We start from the raw sequence: 24,848 nt of genomic DNA, 5'->3' as shown, positions 1-24,848 counted from the left end.
CAAGTCTGAAAGCACACTGCAAGGTTGACATCACTTTTGCACCAATGAAGAAAACAAGCTAAAAAATTTCTAGATATGGTAGAATATGTTTTCGAATTGGTCTATGGCCTAAAGGGTGAGCAATATGCATGTACTTTATATGCACTGACCTGTAACAAAATAAACCATGTCTGAATGTCTATAATAATTCCTTACTTTATTACTGAGAAACGTGGACAATGGATTAAATGATCAAGCTGCAGTTATATATTGTCCTTCACAGACCCAATTTCCATCAACCACAACTCTTTATGGCAACCCTACCTGCTTCCTCAGTCTCCAGCTCATCCACAGATGACTCTGACACTCCCATCTCCAGGCATTTCTTACCGTGGGCCTTGGACTTCATGTGTTTGGTAAGGTTCCCTTTGAGGAAAAGGTATTCTCAATGACACAGGATACAAAAATGACACCATTTTGTGATAAGAGAGACAAACACAGAAGAACTGTGATGTAACAGGATGGGATGAGTTTGAAAAAGAGGTATATGTCTACCTTTGGTTTTAAAGGCGAAGCTGCAGTGCTTACAGACGTAAGGACGGACGTCTGTATGAGTGCGAATGTGCTTTTTTAGCATGCTGGGCTTCTTGCAGCGAATCCCACATTCCCCACACACATATTTTCCTCTTCCCCTACCCCGAACATACACATAGTCCTCATTTGACTTATACCTGCTCAGGTGAGAAAGAAGAGAGAGAGAGAGAGAGACAGACAGAGGTTAATAAAAATAATAGACTCATTAAGATGAATAATATAAAGATAGAGTCTTCCCTTTGGCAGGATCCTGATATGAATTTTCCAAAACATTGAATGCCTCATTAGAAGAGGTTTGGACTGCCACTATATTTTCAGCACTTGTCAGTCCACTGATGGTCTCAAGAAACCACGCTTTGGCACAAACTAGGTGTTTCTTGCTGGCAAGAAAATTCCAATTCAGCATAGAGAGATAAAACTGGCCTTATATAAATATCTATTAACTCCATATCATGTGTTTACTTAAGGTCTCTTACTTGATACAAGTTTACCCAATAAACAATCTACTGTACAAGAGATTTAGTTGTATTTAATGACATTCCTATATATTTTAAAAGGAATGTATAAAACATTGCTCTTAAAAGTACATTTGGCTAGAATCAAAAAATAGAGAGAGCTGGATGAGGCTAAATATACTAGATAATTAGTCCATAGAGAAAGTAATTTGTGTTAAAGATGAACAATATAATTTATAAATATAAATTCATTTTGTAATATTGTTGCAGTATTTGTGTGGTTGTTGTGCTGATTTTTGTCATATTGGACTATTCTTCTTAGCGGAGACATGAACCTAATCTAAGATAATAAGATAACAACCGAAATCCTTATTTCATATCCATATACATGTATTTATTTGGTATGAGCAGCCATGTAATACGCAGAAAATTGCAGAACCAGTAAGTAGTGTTATTGCAAACTAAACCCATATAGGGTGAAATAAGACAGTTAAAATGGTCTTAATCACCTCTCGGGGTTAACAAACATACTTTATATATACTAATATTTTTTAAATATTAAATATTCAAGAAAAATTAAATAATAAAAAAGTACATTTTATTTAGTATTAATAAGTATAATTTATTATTTTGTGACAATCTTTGTTACAGACTTATGAGGCAATGCTGTGAGTCCCACAGTCAGAGAGAATATATTAATGTATAATTGCATTATTGACTGCTACAGTATGAATCCTCATCTGCATTATCTGGCAGCTATGATAGCAGCAGGATGGGATGTGTTTCTGTAGACAGCATATGCATTTTGAAAGCTGTCTGTAGGCTTTAATGATAAGTGTAAAAATGGATGGGGTGGAGAGAAAACAACTCGCTAAACATCTGTTTCTACGTTAAAAAAATCTAGTACACTTTACACAATTTTGTAGGACCCGGCTTTCATTCAGGACACTGCAAATGCAATCAGAGGGATGACATTAAAGTATTTTAATATACAAACACACCTGTCGACTATTTTTAGAAAAGTGTCGTTGAAAGGGGCCGGTGACTACAGAAAAACTGGTACCTTTGAATGCCCTTCAGTAAGATTGTGTTCTACTTGTGAGGAAGAAAGCAAACAACAAATACAGCTATGAGAGGTGCAAAGACAAAAGGGTGCTGATGGTTGTGAGAAGTTTTGGAGACAAAATGGAGTGTATGTGCGAGACAGAGAGCGCAAAGACTGATGTGATTAGGGAGTGCGTGGGTGTGTAAGGCAGAAGAACCGTAGGAGCGAAATAAAGGCAGCGAGAGAGACAAAGGAAGCAGGGATAAAAATGCAGGTTGTGGTGAGTTGTTGCCGCAGTTTAAGCACTTAACCACATTGAGAGCCCTGCATAAGCAGATGAATGCAAGAGACCCAGCTAATGAATTCAAAGCTTTTTATGTTTACAGGTCAGCTTTCCTCTCTCTCCTTTTTATTATCCATTAATCCATCATTCTGCTGTCCTTTCATTTTTATACTAAAAATGATATAATTCGAACCATCTACTACAAACTAGGGCTGAAAAATTATGAAAATCGTAATTGTTTAAATAAATGCACTCACGGGTTATGCATGCTAACACTCCATGAGGAATAGACGGAAGTTGAATCTCTATGTGTAGAGGGGTTGGGCTTTGTGTAATTCAGGTAGCACCAGCTGACGGATGTAGTGGTGTGCAAACTGGGGTATGAGGGGTCCACAGTTCTCTCTGGACTTGTTACCCTTGGAGCATACCAATGTCCCACCTCTTTCCTTCCCTCCTCCTCCAAGGTTTCAGATTTGTGTTGGGTGAAGTTCTGCTTGCTTAACTTTTCAGTTTCTATTACTTCCCTTGGATCTTTGGCCCTCCTTGCCATCTCCACTGTTAGCCTCTGCTTAATTTTTGCCTGACTCACCTCCTGAGATTTGTCGCATTTGTTATCGTCATCTTCCTTGTCACACTCTTCTATTTCCTCCTCCTCTTTCACCCGTTTTTGGTGCCGCTGTGCCTCTAAACTGAGTTCTAGACTACCTGCAGGTGACAGCATTCGCTTGCTTCCTCCAGCACCAAGCTGCCCACAGCTGTCATCAGATGAAGCACCTGCTCCATGCTCGAGAGGCAGTGGCAAGGGAATATAGCTCTTGGGGTTAGGTGAGGCCAGCCTAAGGTAAGATCTCTGAAGCTTGTCTTCCTCCAGCTTACCCATGATTACCATAGCTGTGCAGCAGACTGGATGTTGCGTTGTGGCTAAAATTTGTGAGATGGTTGTATACATGGCACTAGCATAGGTAGGAATGTGAGTCTGTAAGCGCACAGGCACTACAAGAGACACCACTGGCATAAGCTGTTGAAGACAAGGAGCAATCACGGGATGGGGGTTGTGGCGGACGACTAACTGCTGTTGTGAATGACTGGGAGTATGCAATGAGGAAGGTGATGACCTAAACTCACTGAAAAGAGGCCCTGAGGGGACCTGAATAGTCAGTCCACCTGGCATGGGAAAGCAAACATCCTCAGCAACATCACTTGAATGTAGAGGGAATAAAGTGGTGAGTGGCTGAAGGGGTAATCCCAGGTGTTCTACATATTCTATGGGTCTTGGATGTGGCGGAGGTGGCTCACTGTGAAGGAAGGCTTGCTGAAACATCTGGGAAGAAACGACTGCTGTAGTGACTGGAAGGAATCTAGTGAGCTGACTTGGGGAACAAAAATCAGGGTTTGCTTGTTGTAGGGGGAAAACTGCTGGTGGGAGGGAAAGAGGGGATTGGAAAAGCTGCAAGGTCTTCCCTATATGCTCCGAGCTAACCCTAGAGGTCCTGCCTCCCATTCTATCCTCTGTGATTGTGAATGGAGGATGACCTGGGTAGGACTGGCAAACAGCAGAGATGCCAGGTTTAGTACATGACTCCTCCTGGTCAGGTTCACCAAGGGTTCCGTGCTTCACCAAGAGACATTTCCTCCTCTCCTTCCAAGTAGCAGAAGTGCGCTCTTGAGAGAGAGAGCCATAGTCAAATGACTTACTTCTTGTTTCCTCTACATGTGCAGGGTGTGGAGGACTTGCAGATGCCTGTTCAGAGGTTGAGCGGCGCATCTCTTTGTGAGAATGATGGTGTTGATGAAGACTTGATGGAACAGTCAGCATGTGAGACCCTTGGGAGCTCCAGGTACTACTCTGCATCTCACAGTCTGGCCTTCCTGATTCCTCAAAGGATGCAGATCGACTGGAGGCATGGGAAACATTGCTCTCTTGGCTTGGGCTGTGTGGCAGGGATACTGACTCAAAGCTAGATTCTCCTGATGATTGGGCTGCCTCAGCCAAACGGAGACGCTTCTTCTTTGGCGGTAGCTTCTCTGCAGGGAGCTGAGCCAGACTTTGGCTACGCTGAGGCCACTGGAATTCCTCCACCTTCTCTGACTCTTTAGAGGTGTAAGTGTTCGCTGGATGAGAGACCATCTCGGTATCTGGCTCCTCTGTAACCAGAATTTCTGGCACTTGAATGTTGGGTTGACGGATTAACCGGGACATGGAGGCTGGTTTTGGCTCCTGTGATTGCTCGTGTTCTGGCTGTGCTTCCTGATTTGCCATAGAGATGCTTTCCTGTTTTTCAAAGGATCTGGTATGCTGGATAACAGAAATTTCTTTCCAGGGAAACCTCCTTTCTACCTCACTTTGTGAAAGGCCACAAGGTGTGCCCTGATTATCAATACTGCCTAGCATCGATGGAGGCTGGGTGCTGAAAGACACTGCTGTTGGACCTGGACTGGGAGGGTCTTCCTCAAGACTTTCTTCTTTTTTTTTCCTCTTGCGCACAGCCATAGCCATTGCTTTAAACTTGTAGCTCATAATTTGTGGCTGATTCTCAGGAAAAGAACTGCCTTCCTCACTTTGCAGACCATGTGGAGATTTACTCATACACGCTAGTCTGTGTGATGTGTAAGAGTCCTGCTTCTTCAAGCGAGTCCCACAAATTTCACACTCATAAAGGTGAAATTCCCTGTCTGGCTTCTTTCCTAATTCTATTTCTTTCAAACTAGAAGGACCTGCATCCTCAATACTGAGGTCCACTCCAACCGGCACCTCAATAGCAGGTTGGCGTCGTAACATTCGTTGATGTGGCCCAATCCTCATTTCAGCTGCTATGGCCTGCTGATCATCAAAAGAATGACTTAGACGAAAGCCGTGTGAAGCTGTATCTGGAGTATTACGAGAAGATGGCACTGATTGACTCCTATAGAGAAGAGCACTGGAGCTCTGACCAGCCAATGTTTCTGTTTCAGCCAAGTATGAGCCAGGTAATTCACTTGCAAAACTACCAGAAACAAGTTGAACAGCAGAGCCGCAAGAGCCTGGAGCATCCGCTTTTGGTTCAAAAACACAGGGTTCTTTGGGTGAAGAGAACTTTACAGACTCAATGCTACTTCTTCTAGAGAGTGAGGAACGTCTTGGTTTGACACTATCAATTTCACTTGTATCCACCACAGCTTCATTTATAGTAATTAGCTTAGTTATATGCTCAATGACTTGTGTCTTAGGAACAGTGAAAGGGATTGCTTTTTCCTGTTGACCTGAAGATGATGATAACTGCAGTTGTTGATGTGAAATTCTTTGCTGTTGTCCTAGGCGTCCATACTTTCCTAGAATTATCTCAGCATACGTTTTAGCACTGGCATTTGGTGGGCTTACTTGGGAGAGCTCAGCACTCCCAGAACTGGAAAAATAGCCAGATTCTGTGCTCCCCTTACTGCCAGGACCCAGTGAGGATCGGGTTTCATCTGAAGATGCTCTGGGAGCTCGCTTCCTCTCACTTAGCCTCATTGCTAACCTTTGCTTGACGGCCTGTGAATCCTCAGTTTGGGGACCCTCCTCTACAAATGACAATTCCACTTTACTACTTTTTTTCAGAGTTGGCCTGCCCTGTGAGGTAGATGGTTGGTGTTGCCCAGTCTCATCCTCAGAAGCTGTACTCTCTCCTTCTGTACCCTCTTCTTCTTGTTCATATCCCAAGGCTCCACCTCCCGGCCCAATAAAACTGGTCTCTTCAAGACTTGAGGCCATGCCTGCTTTTATTCGATGCGCATGGGATTTGCGGTGTTTGTACAAGTTGCTTTTGGTCTTGAAGGAGAAGCCACATGGGACACATGGATAAGGTCTCTCTCCAGTGTGAGATCGGATGTGTTTTTGGAGGACGCTAGGCTTTGCACAAGGACGGCCGCAGTATGTGCACACATATTTCCCTGGTTTTTGGGGCTTACGTTCTCGTCTACATAGGGTGCCTTCCTGTACTTCCACACTGGGCAGAGACTGAGTTTGCTTAATATTATGAATTTGGGGAGACGAATCTCCCAGGGCAGAACAGCTGCCTCTTGAAGGACCAGGTACTTCTGTAAGCTGCCAAGATGACCCACCAGATTGTGACTGTTGCTGCTGCTTCTGCCTTTGGAGCATTTCAAAGCGTTTTGGCTGCCTGTGTTGAAGGCGGCCATGTGATCCATGGACAGATTGTGAGGTAGCTTGTTGCTGTAACTGAGGCAGCTGTGCTGCTAAAAAAGACTCTGATGGCTGCTGTTGCCCACCAGACCGCTTCCCATCGGCTGACTGCTTTTCCTCCGCCTCCATAAGATGTGGGGAGGAGGCCTTAAGAATGCAATGAGAATGTTTTTTTGAGCACCAATCCGATAAACATCATTGCATCAATACTCTTCCGACAGGAAAAAGTCTTTACACTCACTTAGGGGGCTAATTGTATTATGCCATAATTAATGTAAGATACCGGATGGTGTCTTAACTAACAAAGGCATAATTAAACGGTGTCAGTATGCAGCCGCCATATAAATGAGTGCTGGTTATGTGCTATATGTCGCCTCTCCTGTTCACAAATAGCCTTGGTGAAATTCATCTTTGTGTGTCTTTTCGGCTGATGCCTGGCAATGGGGCTTGACAAAGAATGTCTCAAGATGCTTTTGAGGCACTTTCTCTGCTGACATTGAATAATTCTTTAAGACCTATTTGTCTCCCATCTTCAGCTTGTCACATGTTAGAACTTCACTGGCCCTGCAGAGACACGGAAACATAAAAGACGTGGTTAGTGTTGGGTAAGCTTTAGTCTCAGCCTCAGATGTCACACCCATAGACCATTGGCTGAACGTCTGATGCATATGGCACACAAAATTGGAAACACTTCAGGAGTTTCAAAGTCGTCATCGGATTGGTTGAATTATACAGGATTTCCTGGAGATATGTGTGTCGCATTCTTTAACGTTCTGCCTGGAAACAAAGATGCCATGATGCTAAACCCCCTCATGGAAGAAGAAAGCTGTAGTGTTTACTTCTGTGATAATGAGTGCTTATTAGGATCAACTAAACACTGGATTTTCAAAAGTATCTGAAATATTTATATATTTTGCGGCATAGAGTCTTTAAAATATGTCCAAGAGTTTTACACACCGGTATGCTATTGTGGGGACATTTCCACACCCCTAAACATGATGCCGCACAAAACGAAACAGGATTGGTTGCTTTACCTGTCAGTCATATGGCCTCTTGGGCGGTCCTTGGCCATACAAAGCGGCCAAGGTTCCCAGACCATCTGCTGTCAGTCTGAAGGTCTGGCTACATGAGATTATGTAAGCTATTCAAAAATACAGCAAGCTATACTACCAACTACTGCTTAATTAATTTAAAATTATATAAATTAATCAACTTAAAAAGAGATTAATTTGCAAATCATATATTCCTATTCCTAATTCTAAACTGCTATAAGAGAATTCCAGAAAGACAATTCTTTAAAGAGGTAATATGATGCTGCTAAAAAGAACAGTATTTTGTGTATTTGGTGTAATGAAATGTGTTTGTGGTTTAAGGTTAAAAAAACACATTATTTCCACATACTGTACATTATTGTTTCTCCTCTATGCCCCGCCTTTCTGAAACGCATCGATTTTTACAAAGCTCATCGGTCTGAAAAAGCGAGGTGTGCTGTGATTGGCCAGCTATCCAGTGCGTTGTGATTGGCCGAATACCTCAAGCGTGAGAAGGAAATGTTATTCCCCTCACCATATTGTGATGATGCCCTGTCAGGCCAGAGCGATGATTCAAAAACATGAAAACCCATTATAAACGAGGCATTCGTTGCATCCAGTGGGGACATAATTATGGATTATAATGACTTATACTGTCTTTTTACATGTTGCGTTGCATCGTGCCGCGTAAACATAAAACCATGTCTGCATTTGTGATCAGAGAAATGACAAACAACAAGCCCTACTCTACACTGCTCAAAAAACTCGCTTTAAATATATAAAATATAAAAACTCTTTAAAAATAAAAAAAACGTACTTACAGTCTTTGAGTCAGAACAGCCGGCATTGTAGTCTACTCTCCCAGGATCAGGAAATGGTCCTCCATAAAATGTGTTGTACACATCTGAATATTTCGGTTGTACTGTTCTGGAACAGTGTTGTAAATACAACTTAACCACTGATTTCTAGTCGTGTCCATTTTTGGAAGGCCAAACAAAGTAGTTTCGCTTTTACAACGAAACAGCATCACACACGGCGGCCTACAGTGAGCAGAGGCCGCGGGCTAGCGTGAGGAACGGCCGGGGGGTTAGAGTGAGCAGAGGCGGGTGGGCTTGAGAACGGCGCGGCCGGCGATTTCAACGAAGGAGCGTCCGGAGGGCTTGCAGCAGCCACATGTGACGACTCCGGGCTGGACTACGCTTCGTCCATGGTGAAAGCCGATCCGGCGATCGACAGCGCAAAGTTGTAGTATTTCCTCAGCAACCACCACGGATCAGCTCCAGGAATGACGAAGTAGACATCGTCCTCTTTTGGAAGACCAAACAAAGTAGTTTCGCTTTCACAACGAAGCACACAGCGTCTTTACGACATGGCGGCAGAAACAACAAAACTACAGCGAGAATAAAAGTTACGCCTTCTTTCTTTGCGTGAACATTTGGGCGGCGTTATGCAAATCTTCCCACATAGTGATGTAGATATGTGCGGGCATGTTAGAACGAGCCGTTTTAGGTAGGCGTGGCTGACTCTTAACTTTTATAAAGAATATCTCTTTGGATTTGAGACTTTAGTCTATGCAACTTTACAGATCTTCTTTATGCACCAAGAGCTTGTAACACTCCAAAGAGAAAGGAAAAATTGAAATCGCATCATATGACCCCTTTAAAATATTCTAATGGACAATGAGACATGCTACTTATTTGCTTCATTAACTGACCTGTAGTATTTCTCTTTTAAACTTCCAAGTTGTTCCTTGCACACACAAGTTGAGACTGGGCATTTAACCTTAGCTTTGTAAAAAGCGGCTGGGACAAAGTGTCATCCTTTCAGCAAAAACAAAAACAAACAAAAATGAATGAAAAAAGGATCATAGCTTAGAAGCTGATTTTGTCTATGTACATACATACAAGATACTATGAAAGCCAGGAGTGCTAGGGGCCATCCCTTTAGTGAATTTCCAAGACTGTTACACAAAATGAACACTGTGGGTAAAACTTATTCCTTATAAGAGCAATGATGTTTATCTGCCAGAGGTAATTCAAAGACCACATTTTATGCTGTTTTGAGATGGACAACAAATCCACAAACAGTAGTTTGTATAGTTTAATTCTGAATATTTTCTCAACTCTCTAAGAAGAAAAGATTTGTCAGAAAAATGGTAATTCATTTTTGTGAATAAATCCAGGGTTCCAGGTTTCTGATTAAACTGGAAAAATATCCTTCTTAATTAGTTATCCGAGTCTTGTCCTCCAGTAAACAATAAAATACTTTTTTTTTCAGGGAAAACATCTTGAATTAACTTTAGCCCATAATTTAAGCCTAAATCTAACAAATTTAATAAATAATAAATATATATTTAATTAAATATATATCCTATGAAAACAAGTCTTACTAGCTTACACAATTTTACTTCCAGTAAATTTATATATTAGGTATAATTTTACTAGAAAACAACAAAAATATTGGATTTGTGCAATTATTTACTGTTTCAGTGAGGTGCCTTATACATTGCCCATATGTTCACAAAAACTACACCATCTTAGGTTTCATTACTTGATGTTCACTGAGGGAAAAGCAGTGAGCAGAAAAAAACTGCTTTCCTCTTGAAATAACTTGACAGATTCTTGACTGAGTTTGCTTTCTCAAACTGCTGCTGCTGGCTGAGTGATGCGCAACAATTTAATGAGCGTTCTCAGAGCAGAGGTAGGCTTTGGTTACAAAGTGTTTTTATCAACAGCAAGCAATTACTGAAGATATAACAATACTAAGACCTTAATCATTATTCATGAAATAGGTATATATTTGACTGTAAAAGGACTGAACCACAAATTTATAATGAACGCACCTGATTTGTACAAGGTTATTATTACTGCGAATGGGGCGTACAGTTTATTATAGAATTACATTGCTTGATTGTTGGAATTTCTGTCTGGATTTATACAAATGGATTTAAACTAAAAGGGCAGAAAGAGAAAGACAAATGTAGACAGGAGACTTTGTTGTTATCACTCTGTAATGGATGTCTGTTCATACGTCCTATTTTATAGAAACACTTGATTTACCAGTTAAAAAAAACACCTACAAACCACCTAGTAAACCCTTATAGCATTTCAGCATATAGCAATGGACTAAAAACCACTCAAAGCACCTTAGCAACATCTTGATAACTGCTTACAACACACTACAATAATAACAGTTCTGAAAAAGCACCATCCACACTTCCTTAAACTCTAGTTAGTATTAATATTGCACAAATGTTTAAACACACACAAAAGTCTCTGAAATTCAAGGAAAAACTGTAATTTAGGTTTGGTTTCACTTTCAAGATATGCTGGCATGGTAATCTGATCTGGATCATGGATTGTGGATGAACTAGCCTTTGTATGTTGAAAGTCTTACATTTTGCAAAGAAAATGTAAAATAAGTATGCTTGAGTATATGAAATAATAAAATCGTCAAGTCATTTCTTAGAATAGCCCACAGACGCTTCTAGACAGGAGTGGAAAAACACATTTTAAAGCTCTCCCTTCTTGCTTTTTCTCTGCCTCCCACTGTGACAACTCGCCAGATTTGATAACAGAAATGTCACCTTGTTCGTCGTATGTTAATTGCACCACCAAGAATGATATAAATATCTCCCGACTGGATGTGGTTGTCTTGTTTTTAGTGGTTTCGGTGAGCTGACCCAGCTGATGTATAACATGGGCTCTTTTATGGAGTTGAGAGTAGATTCAAGGACTCTAGAGGCCACGTGGCGGCTTGTCAAGACTGTAGTAAATAAGGAGACCATCTTGATTGAAGGAGCTCATTTTGTCTAACGCTTGTATAATTACAAACAATACTTACAAAACTGATGGCAGTGCGCTGGCTTTTAAGTGATCATAATAATCCAATCACGCTCTATATGAAGACAATAACTCATTGTCTTCATCATGTCAGATCCATTAAAATTGTGTTTTTTTATTATTAGCTGAGCAGAATGACGGATAAAGAGTTAGTGCTTCTCTTTCCAGCTCTTACTCTTGGCAACCTGGCTCCGGTTCCCATGGAGACAGGCCTACAGCTAGCCACGGCAGATGGAGGGTGAGCTGGAGGTCTAAATTTGTCCCCCAGCATCCTATCTGAGTGTAGTGGCATGCAGGCAAAAGGAAGTAGATAAACAGGCTGACCTACGCACGCTAGTGGCAGAATCTCTTGACCCCACGTGTCCCCTCGCTGAGACCTCAACATGTTCAAAGACAAACCGGAGGAGGCGGTGCCACTGGCCCACGCCGCCAGAAGGCCCCTCCTGAATGTCACGCTGCAGGAGTCAGAGGCACACCTCACCACCCCGCCTGTACTGGCACAAACGTCAACATTCAGTAAAAAGCATGGGGGGAAAGACATCACGACCCCTCTGAACCGTGCTGGTTATCGTCTCTGTCCAACACAGAGGAAACATCCTTTCCTTGCGACGGAATAATCACTGGTGACTTGTTCAACTACGCCCCAGAAAGATACGCTACACAGCTATGTTTACAGAGCAATGGGCAGCCAATATGAATATCATTTGCTTATGCAAATCAGTCAGTTACCGCAATCTATTTACGAATAGTCGACCATAAAAGCATTGAATTACACCTTGTGACTGTTTTCAGAACAAGGACCTCACATGGAAGTCCATATGCCACACCCTGTTGCAGGCCTGCAGTCTGTTGGCTCGGTGAAGTTTGTGCTTGTGTGGACACTGTGATTGAATTACCACAAAAAAAAAAAAAGTGTTCGCTCTAAATCTGAACAAAAACATGAGCTCTTCAACTTTGTGTGAACACCAAAAGCAAAGCTGAACTTGGACAAAGGATTAGAAAAAATTACTTTAGGATTTAGGATAACCAAAAAAGTGCTAAATCTATTAAACAGTTATGTAATACAAAGGAAAATAATAGTAAATCAATAAAATCAAAACAAGACAAAATTTACATAATATAACACATACAGCACCATTCAAACATTTAGTGTAGGGCTGGACAATAATTCAATATCAATATGTATCGCGATATAATTTTTTTCAATAACGGTGATATGATTTTTGTGACATGAGCACTGCACCTTTCAAAATCAAAACGCGACGCGGGTGTTTTATATGAATGTATCTCTGAAGGGAACCGACTGTCTTCAGAATAGTTTAGATGGCATTTTTATCTGATAAAGTACCGTTCATGAGCGGAGCGTTATGAGAAACCGTTAGTTCCACCGCTCTCACAGCGCCTCCTGCTGGCAGACAAGCAGTTTGCATTTTCAATAATAAACCCATTTCCAGCATTTTTGTTTTCTGAAGCAACTCGGAGCATGTTTCATACTCGTTATCCTGGTTAATGCACGTTTCAATCTATAAGAATAATAAGCCTACACTACTAGTCAAAGGATTTTGAACTGCAAGATTTTTAATGTTTCTTAAAGAATTATCTTCTGCTCACCAAGCCTGCATTTATTTGATCCAAAATGCACCAAAAGCAGTAACATTTTGAAATATTTAAGTTAAAACGTATTCAGCAAGGACACATTAAATCGATCAAGTCAAAGTAAGACATTTACAGTGTAACAAACGATTACTATTTCAAATAAATGTTGTTCTTTTGAACTTCAAAGAATCCTGGGGGAAAAAAACAATATGGTTTTCAAAAAAAAGAAAAAAATTAAGAAGCACAACTGTTTTAACATTGATAAGAAGAAATGTTTCTTTAGCACCAAAACAACAGAATGATTTCTGAAGGATCATGTGACATTGAAGACTGTAGTAATGGCTGCTGAAAATATAGCTTTGCCATCACAGGAATACATTACATTTTAAAATACATATATAAAAATAGAAAACAGTTCATTTAAAACATAACGTTTCACAATTTTACTGTTTTACCATAATTTTTGATCAAATAAATTTGAAAATAAGACTTTTCGAAAACATTAAAAAAAATCTTAAAGACCAAACTGTGTGTTTAATAATAATGAAAAAAAACAATAAACAGGAAAATAACAATCTTAATGTTGCAACAGAGCAAAACAGGCCTTATAAACTCAGGGCTACACTTAAATGAGCCTAATATCACCATGCATCACAAGAACACCACACGTGCTGAATAACTCACAGACCTTCAGATGCTGGCAGACAGACTTGTGAACAGGGGAGTTCAAGAGGCTTTTTGTGTTTACTTTGATTAAGGAGCAACAAGGGCAAATCAGGTCAGCAGGTCTTCAGTTTCACCAGCCCGAGGTGCTTGTTTCTAAGCAGGTATGCATATCAGCAAAAAAGCACAAGCCATGCTGGATCAGTTTATTTTTTCAGCCTCACCTTATTTAAAACAGAAACAAATGGTTTTAAAGGGGTCCTATTATGCTCTTTTACAAAGTCTTGATTTTGTTTTGGGGGTGTACTAGAACTGGCTGTCATACTAGGTTGTTCGAAAAACATATTATTTTTCACATATTTTACATTATTACATCACCTCTCTCCCCAGTCTGGCATGAACGGCTCAAATAGTTCCTGAAGGTCTGCCTTCTGAAATATGAAATGTGCTGTGATTGGTTAGCTGGGCCAGAGTGTGTTGTGATTGGGCACCACTCGGCACCTGGTCGGAAATGTCATGCCCCTTACCATAGCCGCCTGTGAGCTTCAGTGTAAATATTGCGTCAGAATCAAATCAATTTGAGCACGATTTAAACCCGGATGATTGTAACCACTCTAAGTTCGTCTGCCTTGGAAAGCTAGCGTGTCTCCGACATAGTGATGACACTCGTTGCCTTCTCTAGTGCAGCTCAACCAGGTCTCATCCCATTCGTCGATATTTGTGATATCACAAATACGCGTTGTAGTCCAAATGAGTCGCTCATTGTAGTTTTTGAAAAGTGATTTCTGTTAAATAAAATATCTCCTTTTGAAGTGGACTTTGAACTTTGTAACTTTGCACATATTTTTATGCTCAGACAGCAACATTACAGACTAACTAAAGTTGAAAAAGTGAAAAAGCATTATAGGACCCCTTTAAATGAATAGTTCACCAAAACCAAATAATGCTGTGAATATTTCTCATATTTCAAACTCTAAACTTTAGAATCTAAAGTTTTCCTGATACTTGTAAGCTTCAAAAAGCACCATAAAGGTATCATGTGGTTTATGACGTGCACTACTTTCCAGGTCTTCTGAAGTCATACTATAGCTTTCTGTGAGGAACAGCCCAAAATGTAGGTAGTTGTTAACTAAAAGTCTTTGACATTCATCCTAAGAGATTCTAAAGAGATCATGACAGAAGCAGAGATGTTTATGAACAAATCGTTCCTTTAAAACCAGTTTGAATGACTCATTCACAAATCAGACTGATATGGTTCAGTGACTTAGCAAAAACAGTCTTCAAAATTGATCCTTTTTTTATTCAACACTACTGTGTGTAAGAAAGTCACAAGAGTTTGGAACAACTGTGTAAATAATGACATTCTTCATTTTTAGATTAACTATTCCTTTAAAAAGGTTTAGACTGGTTAGATTATAAAAAATACTGGGTGACACATGCCTACTTTAAGCGTACAGCTAAACACAACCACTCAGGGCTTCCATAGTAACCCGAGACAAAGAATGAGAATGATGAGCTGTGCGAGTTTCATTCATTTACATTCACAGAGGAACAAGTGGAATGGCTCAGTCTTCCAAGCCACCCACAACATCGTGCTCACGGGCCCGTCAATCACCTTACCCTTCGGCTTTCAGAGCACAGGGCTGATATGAAAATTCCGCCCACATCAGGAAGTGAATCAAGCAGTGCTTCTAACGGGGAGCGACGGTGAATCAGATGGCCCCCAGAACTCTAACAAGCGCACGGGCTGGCCCACACAGCCGCCGCTGAGCGCTCAGATATGATTAGTCATACGCCGGCTGCATTTCTGAGCTTCTTTATTCCCTCGTTTACCGCCACCTCTCAGGTCTCTCCTGGCTTTAACCTTCTAAGAACAAAGCAGCATTAATGAGGAAGCCTCTCAGGGCTTTTCAGAAGTGCTCTAGACCTGTACTCTGGCATCCTTCTCCAGATGGAGAGATTCGCTAACTAAGACATGGAATATAAGGGCCTCGGACACTGCAAAGAGTTCAAGCTCATCAGACACACTAGCTCACAGAGTTAAAAAGACATGGTGTTTCATCTAAAGATCCTACAATCACACAGCCTCATGAGGTTTAAACTCAACAGATTCTTAGAAAATGTTTAGTTAACAGGTTTCCTTGAAAACACAGTGGCGTGCACAGCCCTCCGGAGGGACCGGGGAGAAGTGGCGTTGCGAGGGCACAATCGCGTTTTTTGGGGGCGGCCCTCGGTTGACCGAAAGGGCACTTTAGCATTGGGGATTAAAGGGGCAGCCGCTCGAGCTTTCCTTTCCTGGATGTACAGAACATGTGAAAACACTGCAAAAACATTATTTAATGTTCTTAGTCATTATTTTCAGTAAAATATCTAAACATCAAGATGACACATTTACTTTAGAAGTAAAATAGAAGCCTCACACATAATATGCAAGGGCATATATATATATTGTGGCCATGATTTAAGAATTCGCTCCCACGATCTATGTTCAGTTAAATCAGGGCTACGAGTTGAAATAAGGAAATTAATTAGTACAACGTGGCCACAAATTTAGTCAAATTATTCATTTGTGGCCATGATAGCCATTTTTTTCTCTCCATGAATTTATAATTTTGTGAATTTATTTAATGTATTTTTACAGTTATATAAAAATACAGTGTTTCTTTTTTTGTTGAATTGTTTTAAACACAAGTCACAGTTTTTTATTTATACAAAACAAGAATTAGGACAATTATTTGGCATCTAATTTAAATTAATAAAAAAAAAAAAAGACAACAAATCAAAAATCTTTTATTATTTACTTTAATTAATGACGTTCCAAACCGGTTTTCTTGAATGAGAGATATTTAACAGTTTGTCCAAGCTACTCTTTTCCACACAATTAAAGTAGAAGCACAAAAGAATGTCAAAAGGGTTTGTAATAACATAAACATGAATATATCAATTGAAATATTTTCATTTTAGAGGAACTACGTAATTTCAAGGTACATAATCATGCCTTAAATTGACTTGAGAAGCAAAGATCATATCTTGTTGTGGATTTTTGATGATTAGATATCTTTACTGGAAAAGACCAAAAAAAAAAAAAACTACCAAACAAAAAAAAGATTAAGAAAATGTTTCGGTGAACACAGACATTCAGTCCCCTGTAATGTAACTCAGATGCCACACATTCAAAAAATGCGATGACATTAAACTTAAACGCACCATTAACAAAAACAGTGAAATACTCACTCTGAAAGCTGATCCCCTCATGTCTAATAATTCCAGTTAGCGTTCATTCTCCAAACAGAACAGAGCGCACGGTTGGATAGACGGGAGATAGTGCCGTCCATTACCTGAGGAGTTCTGCCACCTCACACTGCTAAAGCATGAATGAAAGCCACCAAACGACACAGCGGATATGAATATTTGTGTTTGAGTGGGTGTACTTCTGTGAAGTGAGTGAGGGGGAGGAGGGTGAAGAAGGGAGAAAGACAGAGAGAGACGGGAGGGGGAGAGTAAGAGTGAGAAAGCGAGTGGGCGTGAGAGAGACATGGAGACACATGGCGGGAACGAGGTGGCGGAAAAGGGTGTGTGAATGAACAAGGTTACAATGAGTGAATAACAGGCTTCTCCATGCACAAGGACAACCAGGAGTGTTATTACTGTGATGACCAACTGACAAAGCCAGAATGCATAATTGGTTAAGTAGATTATTACAGGGCCATGATCATCATAGACACTGAGAGAGACATTTACACCTTGACATGAATGAGAACTTATCATTAGAATGTTAACTTAATTATGGTTTTTCATTTTCTTTTCATTTTCTAATTGATAAAAAAAAAATGTATTTAAAAAATATTATTTCTAAATATCAAGAATAAATAATTATATATAATTATACAGTACATAAAAATAGATATACATAATATTTAAATATATTCAATATATTTAAAATATATATTAAATATATATATAATATATTTTCCCATTCTAAATTTTGGGTGTTGGTAAGATTTTTTTAATATTTTCAAAGATGTTGTATGATGCAAATGCAATATTGTGAAATATGATTACAATTTAAATTATGTTTTCTATTTTAATGTATTTAAAAATGAATGTGTAATTTAGCCCTGTGATGGCAAAGCTGAATGTTCAGCATCATTATGCCAGTCTTCAGTGTCACCATGATCCTTTAGAAACCAGACTAATATGCTGATTTGGTGCTCAAGAATATTTATTATGATCAATGTTGAGTTGTGCTGCTTAATATTTTTGTGGAAACCTTTTTGATGCATTGAAAGTTCAGAAAAGAACAGCATTTATTTGAAATAGAAATCTTTGGTAACATTATGAATGTCTTTGCTGTCACTTTTGACTGATTTAATGCAACCTTAATGAATAGAAGAATCAATTTATATAAAAAAAAATCTTACTGACTCTAAACCTATACTATTATCTATTATTTATAATAAAATACTTTAGATAAATGATACATTGTAGAGAGGAATCAGTAACTACTGAATTCCAGATGAACATCATGAGTAGATCATATGATCTCATTACACATTTTGGAATTCGTAGACTTACAGTCAACTCAGTCTGGCCTTCCTAACTTCCACTGTTCAATTAAAAAGTGCAGGTCCATATTTGGATGATAACATCACGATGAACTGACCAGAACCTTTTTGATGCATTGAAAGTTCAGAAAAGAACAGCATTTATTTGAAATAGAAATCTTTGGTAACATTATGAATGTCTTTGCTGTCACTTTTGACTGATTTAATGCAACCTTAATGAATAGAAGAATCAATTTATATAAAAAAAAATCTTACTGACTCTAAACCTATACTATTATCTATTATTTATAATAAAATACTTTAGATAAATGATACATTGTAGAGAGGAATCAGTAACTACTGAATTCCAGATGAACATCATGAGTAGATCATATGATCTCATTACACATTTTGGAATTCGTAGACTTACGGTTAGTACATTACTGTCAGGTCAACTCAGTCTGGCCTTCCTAACTTCCACTGTTCAATTAAAAAGTGCAGGTCCATATTTGGATGATAACATCACGATGAACTGACCACTGACTGGGTGTGAAGGTAAGAATCTGCCACAAAATCTAAAGAAATGGAAACTGATTTTGAGCTAGAAAAGATGCTCTAAAACTTTGTGAGTAGTTCATAGATATTGAGATCAAGTAGGATTCTGGGAAAAGCGGAGTTTGCTATACTGTACAAAAGATTCAAAGCAAGATACCACTACATACCACTACTGACAGATAACTACTGCCTAGCTCTCAAATATTTATTCTTTCAAACTTCTAGATGTCCACACATATTAATACACACACATCCACACTTGCACATGCCCAGATTTATCACAAGAGCTCCTGAGCATGAAAAGAGGTCACAGTTATAGGAAATTCCAGGGCTGCGGCTCACGAATGTTCCTGCTGCACAAACAGAGAGTCGTGATGGTGCATTGTGGGCCAATGAATCAACACACTCCAAATGGGGCTTTCCCAGTGAACGAATGACACAAGCACTAAGAATCCTGGGGGAATTTAACCGCCTACTCATGACATCAACGACACTGAAAACATTTATTAAGGTGTTTTTAATCAACAGGTTTTCCTGATTCTTGATTTCTAATTCATGCCACCACATTCTACTACAAATGACCAACTAAAATGCAAGTATCTTGCAGAGGTGAAACATGAAAAAAAGAGCAGCTTTGACTGATATCATCCTTTGTTTTTTACAGAAAGCGACACATTTCGAGCTGGGTATTATCAACCCAACTAAAAATAACAAAAATTGCATAGATATTTAAAATGCAGGGACAAAGCTTGTTGAATGTGTAGCTAATATGAAGTGAAATAAAATAAAATAAAATTTATTTAATTACAATTAAATTAAAATAAAAAATAGATCTCTAAAAACACCAAATATGATTTTTTTTTTCATGGAAATAAATTTACAATTTTTTCCCCTAGGAAATTTACTAGGGCTGGGCAAGTTAACACATTATTATCGCATTAACGCATTAATTGATTAATGCCGACAATTATTTTATCGCGCGTTAATGCCGTTTTTATTTTATTATGAAAGATACACATACAGACAAACCATGGGTCACAGGAGGGGAGGGATGTTGATCAGTACTGGCTTGGGATGGATGTAATCACGCGTCTCAAGCAATGAGAGCATTTGGGCTGGGCCGACTGCAGCAGTGCTCAGCTCTCGCTCAGCACATTGGAGTGCATCGTTTTTTTTACTTTGTGGTTTATTATTTTGAGTTGTTTGGGACGCGGTAACACACACGGCCCTCTCACAATATATTGCTTTACAGATCTATCACTTTTGCGGCTCAGAAATGTTTATGCAATCATGCTGCACGTATCAGAAGTTCCGCGCTCTGGCATGGTTACAGCTCACACTACATGCGCACCGCACCCAAGCCCAACTGAACCGTGCTCTGGCCACCTCTTCCAATCGAGCCAGGGCCGGCTGAATGAACTGCACCTGAGCGCAGCACGTAGCGATCACACTAGTCAAACGAACTGGGCTTTTGGGGGTCAGACGCGCTCTGGCACGGTTAAGATACACCCTTCTCCTGCACTCGCACTCGCCCATCAAGTGTTGTCCCAAGCTGCACTCTGCTGCGTTGGGTCCCGCGATGTGCAGGTCTCTACTCGGAAGGTGCCTGTTATACGGTTATGATCGAGGCTCTGGACTCTGAGCATGAAATACTTTCTATAAAAACGTTCATGCCCTGGCAGTGGCAAATAGTTTTATATTTAATATTTCAACTGCTACTATGTAAAAGGAATACTGCTGTAATAATGAACCTTATTGGTTTAAAGTGTTTGCAAACCAAACGTTATTGCACTTTTGTTCATATAGCAGTACTTTTAAATGAAAAAAGTGCACAATACACTACTTTTGAATTCATTATTGAATTTTGTGCATAATGCGATTAAAATTTTTTTTATCGTTGCCCAGCACTAATATCTACATAAAATGGCACCATAAAAGGTAAAAAAAAATAATAATAAAATATTCCTAACATAACGTAACAATACAGTAAAAATTTGTCCCCTGGAACTGGCTTTCAGGAACATTGTTGCCCCTAAAGATAAAAGTTAATTTCTTTCCACACGTTTTTCTACCTCATTTCGTACAACTTTAATCCACCCCCCCCCCTTCTCTTTCTTTCTTTCTCTTTCTGTTTTATCAATCATCCCAAATGATTGTGTGACCTTCAACGTCATGTGGAGTAGGGCAGTGTACTGGCCCTGGGGCCGTGCGTGTATTGTGTCTTTCTCAATGTGATCTTTGTGGCGATGGTCAGCCTATTTAAGGGGGGGGGGGCTGTGGTCAGGCATTGCCCATACTGTATCCCTCTGGGAGGGGAACTCACATTTCCGTCATCTCTTTGTCTTCTGTTTTTCCAAGAAGAGATGGGACAAAAGAGGCTCTGTAAATCTGATCAACAGGCCGAGTGCTGTACAACAATGGCATGACGGATTGTCTTGTTAGAGCGAGATCTCCTTTGCCACAACATATGAAGAGAGCTGGGCCAGTGTCCTTGGACCTGGTTAGACAATATAAGGTAGTATATGAAATAAAATAAACCACATTGAATTATTGAAAATAATCCAGACTGCCAATACCAGACTGAAACAAAAATAACTATTGGTATATACCTTGATATCACAAAAGCAACAGAGATTACATAAATAAAAGTAGGTTTAGAGCCGGTGTTGTTTCTACAAACTGGAACATAAATGGTTTCAGCCTGAGGCTCCTCACTGCTGAGGCATCTGTATAAACATGACAGGGTGCGTAAGGACCACTACCTTAGATGTGTTTGCTTCACAACACCTTGTACGTCAAAAATTCAAGGGAGGGGCATTATGACACAACAAAGATTATTTTCGTTTCTACAAGTATTGCCAGCTCTCACGCTAGAGTCTTGACAGTGGTTGCCCGGGTGTTGCTATGCGGTTGTTATGTGCATTAACAGTCTTGCTAGGGGGTTTCTTACTATCCCAAGTCAAAAGAGCCAAACCTCTCTATGATATTTTAATTACCAGACTATTGTGGCACAAAGCTCAAGTTCAACTTTTTAGTCTGGTCTCAGAGGAGGTACACTTGGTCATTTTACACCTGGTCATCCTACCTTAACCCAAAGCATGAGCAATAGTAATTACTTAGCAAGCACTACTACCAAGAATGAGCTTTGTGTGGTTGCTGAAAGTCGGTATTGCATTTCCTCCAGGTGGAATGACATGCATAAAGAAGCTTGCCATTAGTCCATACCTCCAGGGTGACATCTCCACATGACTCCTGTTTGTTATTCTCATTGAGACTCTTATGCAACTAATGCGTCTTCTCCGGAAATTCAGCTACAGGCGCTAAAGCAGCAGTTTAAACAGGTGTGGTCCTGAAAATTTTGGAAAGTCATTTATGGAATGTGGACATCATTCTTGGTTTTAACTAAACTGTGCATTTACAGAAATGTATTTAGCACTCTAAAACAGCACTGACAACTGAATTTTGCTGTCAAGTAAACATGGTCATCGTGTCACCCATTCGAAAGCTTAAGTCACTCTTTAAAAAGAATTGAATCCATCTTTTATCAATGTCATTAGAAGCATACAGATTTAGAAGGGTTTAAAAGGGGATTCTTGGACTGAAAATGTTGGCACTATGGCAAACTTTCCCAGCCTCCTCAGCTTCTATTAGTGTTCTCCTGCAGTGGGAGCGATGAGGGCTTGTTTTTAGGCGCGAGAGCGATATAGGAGGCCTTTGTCTCCTCGCCTGTCACCACCCCGCCTCTCTCCAGAGGGGAGATGGTTAAAGGTGGGGGATTGAAAGTCAAAAATAGCCCGATCCCCAACGATATAACACCTACACATGAAAAAAAAGAATAACTCACAGCCAATGACACTCCCTGACACCCCTGATGGCAAACAGAGATAGTGGTTTGGAACAAACATCCACAGTGCCCCTTGTTATGGCCGTTATGTGCCCTCTTGGGTAATTCCACACTATTTTCTCTCATAACCTGTCAGGCTTATCTGTCATTAAGGTTGTATGGGTAATCTTGCAACTTCGACATAAGTTATACTTGCTAGACGGGCGATGTGATGCAACGTGTATGTATCAAGCTTTACGAGGCACATTTATGTCATTTTGGCCCAATCCTGGACTGTAATTTAAATCAAATTAGCGGTCTTGGATTTGCAGACAGATGAAAAGTATTTTTGCACTGCCGCCCACAAAATGAGGACCTATAAAATTGGAAAAGGTAAAAATGGATCTGCTTGTGAAAACATTTGCTCAGAGATTTCAAATGTTGGACTAAATAAACAACAGCATTTTGGAGTTCAAAAAAGAACAAATCAACAATTCAGTAATTCTCAGTTTATTGGGGGATGATAGACAATTGGTAGACGCTTTTTAGCCACAATGATGGTGAGGTAAGACTTGGATCTCTTGAAGTCCAGGTCGTCAATTACCCCCACCTAGAACTGAGCTTGCGACATTCGTAGCTCTACTATAGCAGCTGCTTTAGTAGCTCAACTGGCTAGAACTAGAAAATAATTTCGCAGGAACATTTGGATGAGTCATAAAAGCATCTGCAAAATGCATTCATGTAAACAGACATGCAATGTTCAGAATGTTTATGGCTGTAATTAAGTGGTTAAATAATTATGATTTTGAAAAATTAAGATTTTATTTCTCAAAATACCAAGGCTGCATTTATTTGATCAAAAAATATTTTTTTTCTATTTGAATACATTTTAAAATGTAATTTATATCTATGATGGCAAAGCTGTCTTCATTGTCACATGATATTTTTTGCAGAGACGGTGATGCAAGTTGAAGTTACAAAAAATAAGCTGTATAAAATGCAGATAAATGCTTTTCATTGAATAACCACAGTTTCTACAATAATATTATGCAGCAATAACTGTTTTTAACATTGATAAAAAATAACCATTATTAATAATTGAGCACCAATAATACGTGATAATAATTTAGCAACAAATGAGCATATCTGAATGATTTCTGAAGGATCATGTGACACTGAAGACTGCAGTAATGGCTGCTGAAAAATCAGTTTTGCATCACAGGAATAAATCACATTTTAAAAATATATTAAAATATAAAACAGTTATTTTAAATTGCAATTATATTTCACAACACTCATGTTTTTATTATATTTTGAAGAAATAAATACAGCATTTGTGAGACTTCTTTTCTTTTAAAACACATAAAAAAACCTTAATTATTCAAAACATCAGGTCGACATGCATGCTCTTGGCCTAATGTGAATGATATCCTGACTGATTGCTGCATGCAAGTCATTTTTGTTTTATGATCGATCAATAAGGCTGCTCTTCGGCTTGGATATGTGATCTGATTATGTCTGAACAGAGTAATCCTGATTCTGTGTGTAGTCTGCATTACACTCGAGCATCAATATCCCACACAATTCTCTTAACCAAGCCACAGTATACAGAAAAAACAGCCAAAACTCTTGGGCTCAATGCCAAATTAAAAGTACACATAAATCTAGACTGTTCAAACTCAGGTGGCACAGCGCAATACTGCAGCTTGAAGCTTTCAGCAAAAGCATGAGTAGGAGTGAAGCTCTTCGGTGTTGTGTAATACAGCACTTGTGCATCCTTCCCTATCATTTACATTACACATATGCCTTTGGCAGACACTTCAGTGCATTGAAGATATATTTTATCAGTATGTGTGTCCCCTGGGAATTGGATACATGACCCCGGTGTTACTAGCACTATGTTCTACCAGTTCAGCTGCAGGAACTACTGTCGGCATCTGTGTGTTACATTATAGAGGTTTTGGTTGTATTGCCATTATGAGAGACAAGAAAAAGCTAAAAAATACTGGAGAGGATGGGAGAAAACAATGTACAGAAAGCAACCATAAAAAATAACGGACGTCTGTGAAAGTAAAGGGGCAAAATGAGACACAATCTTACAGAAACTTCCAGCTGTCATGGTAACAATCAGAATCTCAAGTTACTTAACGGAAGAAAAATTTAAGGGAGAAACAAAGGTGAGAGCGAGGGAGAGAGAGAGAGAGAGAGAGAGAGAGAGAGAGAGAGAGGGAGGGAGAGAGAGAGAGTGAGAGCAACACATGACAGAGGGAGAAAAT

At 39.5% G+C, this 24,848-nt stretch overlaps 1 protein-coding gene across 1 annotated transcript in view; it reads right to left on the bottom strand.

The window, feature by feature from the left end:
- The window catches only part of LOC107597126 (transcription factor HIVEP3-like), a 76,123-nt gene that overhangs the window by 5,426 nt on the left and 45,849 nt on the right, over window positions 1-24,848 (bottom strand). Inside the window, exons 2-4 of the mRNA XM_016288072.1 lie at window positions 2,614-7,082; window positions 535-740; window positions 304-405 (exon numbers count right to left, since the gene is read on the bottom strand). Coding sequence (XP_016143558.1) covers window positions 304-405; window positions 535-740; window positions 2,614-6,647 — 4,342 coding nt within the window. The 5' untranslated portion in view covers window positions 6,648-7,082. The remainder of the gene's footprint in view (window positions 1-303; window positions 406-534; window positions 741-2,613; window positions 7,083-24,848) is intronic.

Source organism: Sinocyclocheilus grahami, unplaced genomic scaffold (assembly GCF_001515645.1).
Source record: "Sinocyclocheilus grahami isolate Dianchi unplaced genomic scaffold, SAMN03320097.WGS_v1.1 scaffold228.1, whole genome shotgun sequence".
Lineage (NCBI taxonomy): Eukaryota > Metazoa > Chordata > Actinopteri > Cypriniformes > Cyprinidae > Sinocyclocheilus > Sinocyclocheilus grahami.
Note: the sequence above shows the minus strand (reverse complement) of the source record. Positions and strands in the feature narration are given on the sequence as shown.